Raw genomic sequence first — 8,153 nt, forward strand, 5'->3', positions numbered from 1 at the left:
AAGAAAGACAGATAAAAAGAGAAGAAGAGAGAACATACGAAAGTCTGCGAACGAGGCAAAGAAAGATAAAGAGAAAGAGAGAAAAAGAGAGAGAGAAGAGAGAGAGTGACGAAGAGGTACTAAGAAAGGGGACAGAGGAAGATAGAAGACGTGGTGGGAGTGACTCCGGGCGTTAGCAAGAGAGCGAGAGAGGCGGGTAGAGGGAAAGGAGAGATAGAGACTCGACCAAGAGAAGGAGCGGTGGGAATTTATAAGGATGTTCGCGATAATGCCGATGGAGACAGAGGGGCACGGCAGGGAGTTCGGCCGGCGGCAGAAGATGCGCGCCAAGTGCACGGTAGAGTTCGTCTGTAAGTACTGCCAGCGGCGCTTCACGAAGCCCTACAACCTCATGATCCACGAGCGCAGCCATAAGGACGACGTGACCTTCACCTGCGAGGTCTGCGGAAAGACCTTCAAGCGGCAGGACAATCTCAAGCAACACAGGTACACTATCATATTTCGTTTTTACCATTTTTTTTTCACTTCGTTTTATTCGTCAGTTTTTGTTAAATACGTTTAAATTTTTTTTTGTTACGTTTTATTTGCCCTTCGAGGACTACTATTTTTGCGCGCTCGCACGGGACACGTACGTGATCTGATCCATGATCAATCGCCGCGATCTCTTGAGTACTCTTTAGGGGGTCCCTTACAAGGATCCTGTACGAGTATGGCGTCGCGTATATGAAAGAGAAACCCGTGACACACACACCTAATGTAGTAGAATATTGCTAATGTTTCTGTGGAATATCGCGACAACCGATCGTGAATCAGACGTCAGTGCGTGACTCTCACTTGCAAGAACCTGCACTCGAAAAGCAATAGAGAAGCTATCGGGAGACGTTTTGCTACGCGTCCTCGTTGTTTGCCACACGACAAAATGGGATGATGGAAAATGATTAGTTCTCAGTCAGCAATCAGCTCGAGAAGTCGAGCTAGATTGAAATTAACTATTAGATTGCGTCATCGGCTATCGTAGATCTTTTTGTTGTGATTATTTATTTTTTTACATAGCATAGATAATAAGGACAAAAATTGTGATTCTATTGTATGTATTGTAATTAATAATCATTTTGATGTCAAATAGTGAAAAAAGGAAAGTTCAATGATATCTATGTGTTAGATCATTTTTATTATTTGCCTTCATATAATAATCGTAAAAATTAAATCTACTTAGTTGCGCGTAGAACTTTCGGTTAAGATGAGATTGGCACCTGGAAAACCGGTCAGGTCACCGATTTAACCTTTCATAAAAAAAAAGATTCGTAAAAAAAAAGATAGCAAAAAGAAGCTAATACTTTATGATTTGCTTCGAGAACTAATCTAATCCATGATTTGATAACTTCTCGATAAATATCTCGTCGCTCACAAAATTACGAGACGCAAAGCACGAATTATTGACTAGCTTCTACATAATGAAACAAAGATACTGCACAAAAATGAGTGGAATATTAACCCTTAGTAGACACGTTTGATTTGAGTACTTTTAATATACACGTTCGGTCATTCGTGTCTTGACTTAATTTTCATCATTTTTATAAGCATATATAAATTATTAAACAATTTTGACATATATTTTGAAAGTATTTGTGCAGTTATATATTCATAACAAATTGTAAATAAATTGTTGTAACTAAATGTAGTTAACAGAATCAGAAAAATGCACTGTTTCATATAAAAATATAAAACTCTGAAACAAAAATGTTTAAAGGAAAAGTATGGTTCAGTATCTTAAAATTAATATTCCAAACTACAAGAAAAAAAATAATTCAAGTATCGGCTGTCCAAAAAAGTTTAGTTATTGAGTAACTTGAAAATGAAGTTTTTTTTTAATATACATGAATGGCTATAAATGGAAGATATATTGCATTTACATTACAAAACAATGGATTTTATTACTGCTATTATATTAAAAAAATTTATAATTTATTAGGACAATGTTCTTTCTAACATTACAGACAACATAATATATAATATTATTAACAACTTTTAGAACGAAGGAACCAAAAATCGCGTTTATTAAGGGCTAATATGTTATTGTTTTAGGGTTAATTTCTTTTTTTAATAATTTGCGAAATATTTTTGTAATACCGAGAATTGAACCGAGTTGAAGTTTTAAAAAAAAAAAAATTTTTTAGTTACAGAAAATATATGCTCTGTACACACCTTGGGTCATTTGTGACCCAGAAGTGAACTTTGGAGTTATGCCAGTTAAAGGACACGAATCGAGGCCGGTAACGCCCAAAACTTGTTCTCTAGATGCCAAACTTTTTTTAGTAATAGAAAAAAGACCGGTATTTGACCAGGTACTTAGTATTTCAAAAAAGAAATGGGCAGGACACGAATGACCCAAACATGTCTACTAAGGGTTAATATTATACATAAAAACGTCTCACGATGGTCCTTTAGTTATTATAACATTAACGATGCTGGCGCAAACCGTTCCATGCGTAAAAGATTTGTCATTTAAAAAAAATGGATAATAATATAATAAATATAAAATGTATAGTATAAAGAAAAACGTGCAAAAAAATACCAACCACTTGGCCGCATCCGAATTAATTTACAGTTTTATAAATTGTATCTTTGTGTGATCCGAGCTATCTTATTTGTGACTCAAGACATTTTATTTTTGCTATGTATATAAGGATGTCAATGCAATGTCAACGCAATGTCAACGAGCAAAGAAGAAGATATATTAGTTTAAAGATATCGCGGATCACGGAGAAAAAGATGCGATTGAGAAAGATTTATATGAGTCATTTTTATGCATATAAAATTAGTTTAAGTCCATCAAAGAAAGGATGACATCATATTACAACAGAGAAGGATTGCGTTCGATCACTTTTGAAAGTGATACAATAATAAATTATAATTAATTACAATTTTTATAAATATAAGTTAATTTAATATTAAATCATAAATTTCACTTAAATTTTAAGTTAAGATATTACATCAATATGCAACAGATTCCAATGTAAATTATTCTTGTGCAATTTTTATCGTTTTTTTGATTTCGGTCAAAGTGTGTTCTTTAAGTTAACAAGAAAGTTAACTATCGACGCTAACTATCGCTTAAGCGGTCACGGTGCTGACCTCGAGAAGGTCAAAACCATTGGTTCGGCCGAAGGAGATCGCTACCGCGTTGACCTTTCGCATCAATAGCCTTGTAATGTTGCAACGTGTCGCCTTCACCTGCCTCACGGCAAATAGAAGCGCGAATCGGGAGAGAGAAGAGATCCGCGAAGATCCGCGAACTTTGCACTCCTTCTCTTGCCTACGGGCGCGAGTCGATGAGTCGGCGTGGCGTGTCGGTCCAGCGAGTCGCGCGCGAACAAGCGGGCCCATAGAATCGGCCTGACCCATAAATCAATCTGAAATAATGCTGCCCCCGCATGGAACGTGTGCGCGAGCGCGTTTGAACGAGCGAGCGATAAAATAAATCTTCAATACTGGTGGATACTAATGGATACCTTGTATGTAACGGCGGTGGTCTTGTTTTCTGTTCTGTTGTAGATGTGGGTGGCGGTGAACGGGAGCTCTGAACCTCCTGCACCTTGACACATGCACAACACACACACACATACACACACACACACACACACACACACACACAGAGGCACGCACGCACGCACGCATAACAAAATGGACACACCATTAATAATACAAACTGCAACAATAATGGCAACTGCAACAATAACACTAGACAACAGAGTATGACAATAATTGCAACACCACTACAACCATGCACTTTTTTATTTGATTATCCGCACTTTTTCCCGGTCGTGGCGAATGCACGATCAACAACTATGTCACTACCGCCACCACAGAAAAAAAACCCCAGCATGTGTATACTACTTTTTCTTCTTCTCTTCCATCTTCCTCTACTTCTTCTCCTCTGTCTGCCTCTTTCGCTATTTCGTCTCCTCACTATGTCTGCGACTTTTACTACCCTTACGGCGACTTCTTCATCGTCGGCTATTTCTTGTACTAACACAGCGCGCACGAGTCCCACGCTTTAACGAGACGGCAGAAATGATTGATAGATAGAAAAGGAAATTTAAAGGATGTGAATGGGAAGGAAGCGAAGGGTTTTCCCTGGAAATGTACTTTCCTCATCTTCCGATTTCAACCATCTTTGTTCCAGGAGCATACACTCTGTTCCCTACAAGGGCTCCAACGGCTACTCAAATGGCTATTCAAATGGCTACTCTAGGTATTAGAAGCCATCCGGCCAACTATCCTAAACTCCCGTAGACACGCGTTTCTCTTTCTCTATTGAATGCTCTAGCTACCGACCAGTTCTTCCTGATGTCCCTCCTTTATTAGAGCAATCCTTCGCGTCGATCCTACGACATGCCAAACTTGCAAATGATGTCATGTTCGCATATGGCAAGGGAATCGCGATACTTCGTCGATTTTTGTCATCACCCTCGCCTATCACCCTCGCATCTAGTTCATCCGTCCTGCTTCTTTGAATTTTTTCGCTTCTGCTCACCCTCCTGTATTCCGAGCCTACACCCAGACGTCAGCCACATCAGAAGAATCTTCGATTCAACCTAACACGAAGCACCATTGCAGAACACCGAGAATGATGGAAGCTATTATATAGCGACACGACAGACAATTGTAATTTTATCGAACTTCCTTTGTAATTCGACTTATTTGAACGAGTAATTCTTGCTAGATATGTGCCAAGCGATTGACGATGTTTGAAATGTTATGGAATTCGCTGTTTAAGATATTATTGGATACATGATATCAAATTTGTATAATTCGAGAACTTCTTTTATGAATACAATAGTCAGCGGTCTGTATGTTAAGATACACGAATATGAAAAAAGATAAATGCGATTATAGAATATAACGAAATTATTTATTTATTAGAAAAATTATCTAAAATCTTTTTCTCGACATGCTCTGCGTTAAATATTCACTTTCAATTAGACATGTTTAATTATCTCGATAAGAATTTTTCCGACAGAACAGAATTAGAGAATTAGCTTCTTGTTATGCGCAACATCGATGTTTCGATTGATGGACAAATAACGAAGCTTCAAGAACAAGAAGAAAAGAAAACGATGTTTGCATATTAAATCGGTCATGCAGTTATGAAGAAGCGAATCAGCAGTTCATCTAGGAATGGAAACGAGCGATCTACATTCTTCCGCATTTTCATAACGGAAGCATCACAACGCTGGGTTCTACTCAAGGCTCCTCGGGCTAACGTCCTAAATTGGACTACGTAATAACCCACTAGCTCTATAAGAACGCTGGTCGGAGAATACTGTTCGCTTCTTCGCGTGCTACCGTGGACCACGCCCAGGCCCGAAGCGACGTCTTCCTGACCTACCATCTGGCAATCAAACCGCGGAGCTACTCGGTTTCCTCTTCAGAAAATCCATATAATTTCGTGATAGCGACAGGTCACATCGCCAGGGTCGCTGACACAAAATCATATCTCGCGAACATACGATTGTTATGAAGACACGATCGAAAAACCTTGGGGCCACGTGGGACCTATAAGGTGGGTTCGCGGTGGTATCGCTGACGCAAATACCAGTCAGCTGAGATCGGTTTCCAGCGGATGAACTCTTGGCGAGATGTCTCTTCGATTCCGGCTGAGACGCGACTCATTGAAGTAGAAGAGGATCAACCGTTATTATTTCTGAGCGTTGATCGTATCTTTCTTTTTCTTCCTTTTTTCTGTATCATTTTCTTTCTTTTTTCCTTTATTCATATTCGTACGGATTGCGTGATAGATATATATGTCACTGAGAAAAATGTCTGATTAAATTAATTGGAATTTTGATTGAAAATGGAATCAGAATTTTCTGGTTAAATCTATTAAAATTCTATTTGAGATAACCGGAATTCTGATATAATCAGAATCTTGTGATTCATTCATTTTCAATCAGATATTTTTCTCAGGGTAATATATTTCTCGAAACGTGGATGGAAGGGGGACATCGTGATGTAGCAATTGGCACGATAATATGAAGTAGGCAAACATGAAGCTATATATTACGATATAAATGATAAGGTTGATTCCCACTTGATTCTGAAGATGCTAAATACGAGAATCAAATGGGAAATCACGTGTGGCGAGCATAAATATAATCGTCGCGTTTGAAATCAGTCAACTCAGATGCAAACTGCAGGAACTTTCAGTTCTCGTAGAGCCGGTAGGAATATACACATATATAGTCAAAGAGAATATCTTTTCAAGATATGAAGCTAATTAAAATAATTTTGTTTACGGTTTACATCTTGATTATAATTAATGTTTTAAATTTTAAGTAATATAAATCACGAATTGTGTAAAATCATTACATAAATTTTTATGTATTTCTAAAGTAAAAAATTAAATTCTTCGCATATGCTCCTATCTTATATGCTATATTCCTACTTTCTCTTCTAATATCTATGTTATACTTGATGCTATCGATATATCTAGAGACATATTGTGCACAAAGAGATATCATCTAAATTATCATAATCAGAATAAGTTCTTATTTTTCCCATTCTAATCACCCTACAACTTGAGTATCACTCGAGTCCATCGTGATAAATTGTAAAGAATGTATTTTTTTGTATTAAATTTAATATATTTTGTGGCATGCTTTTCAAACTGTGTACATTAAAAAGAGAGAAAGTGTTTGAATTTGTACGTTAATATGAGAGTTAAGGATTTTGCGCGACTGATTTTAATGTATCCTTACAATGACATCGTTAAATATCTTTTTGCTTTGATACGAAAATAAAACCATATAAATATTCTTAAATGGTGTTAGTATATTATGCATATTTTTGCTACGGCATCTCGAGAATATCGAGAGCTGCCATTTAGCATAATTCGCACAAATTAATATTATAAAAATCATATTAAAAAAACCATGGCTTTGGGAGCAAACAGGACTTTTTTCTAACTTTTGATTCTTTTTAGTGGAATGAAATCGCGGTCGTACTTTGTACATAGCTTAAATACGTATCAATGCGCGTCTAATATTATTATATTAATTATTATTATTGATTATTATTATTAATTATTATTTTATGGATGTTATCGAAATAGCGCTTAGTCATTCTGTATTGTAGCCGCCGATAGGCCTCACGAGTGTAGAGCTGCATATCGTTGTATGGTATCATAGGAGTGATAATAATGTTATTCTATTATTATTAAAATTATTATTATATTATATTATTATATTATTACCATGATGTATCAATATTCATGCATGTATCGCTAGCTTTACACCACCGAGGCACACGGTCAGCCCGGTAGGAAGATTCATGTTCTTTGTCTCTCCAAGAGAGATGAGATAACATGTATGCGCGTGATGATTCCATGTATGCTTTCCGCAAATCGTATTGTATTAGTGTGTGTGGGAAAGTTCCACTCCAACGGACTACAAATAAATTCGCCAAGTTGTAAAATGCTATTTCGCCCTTCTTTTTTCTATAAATCCCCTTTAGCGTATTAAACAATTGAACTATTAAAATATCTGAGTGTTTCATGATCTTAAAAATCTTTCCATTTTTGAATTCTTTTTTATCATGGATTAAAGAAGCTTTTTCTGGTACTTAAATTCTGGTACTATTTTCGAATTTTGCAGCACAAAAACAGTAAGTACAATTAATTAATTATAATGGATTCTGATTTTATTTCGTTGCAGTATTTTTTGCGTAATATAGAGTAATGTAATGAAAATCGTAATGTAAGATAACCATTTTACAAATCGCGACTGACTTACAATTAATCTGCATCTGGTTGAGGCGAGTTATGAGATGACTCAATCGTAGAAATTATCGGGATAATTCATTCCTGAGGATCACTCGGACTTCGTCGTCACGCAAATCATAGCCAGTTAAGCGACGGCCGGCAGCTAGGCGAAAGAGAAGAGTAGCAGTACCTGATCAAGACAGATCTCCCGCAGGCGTGAAATAGCAAGCCGCATGAAACCATCCTTCTTGTCACAATAAGTCAACCGATGATTAGTAGTATATTGTGTTCTAATTGATGTTACACGACAAATATTTTATTTAAAAAATTTTTAATGTGTGGCTCTCTCTCTCTATATATATATATATATATATATATATATATATATATA

At 36.6% G+C, this 8,153-nt stretch overlaps 1 protein-coding gene across 1 annotated transcript; it reads left to right on the top strand.

Moving 5' to 3' along the window:
• Nucleotides 1-256: 256 nt before the first annotated feature.
• Nucleotides 257-4,262, top strand: LOC105627054 (protein drumstick). Its single transcript, XM_012208333.1, has 2 exons — nt 257-486; nt 4,187-4,262. Exons 1-2 carry the CDS (start codon nt 257-259, stop codon nt 4,260-4,262), a joined length of 306 nt encoding a protein of 101 aa, XP_012063723.1.
• The last annotated feature ends 3,891 nt before the right edge of the window (nt 4,263-8,153 follow it).

Source organism: Atta cephalotes (genome assembly GCF_000143395.1).
Source record: "Atta cephalotes unplaced genomic scaffold scaffold00008, whole genome shotgun sequence".
NCBI classification, from domain to species: Eukaryota; Metazoa; Arthropoda; class Insecta; order Hymenoptera; family Formicidae; genus Atta; species Atta cephalotes.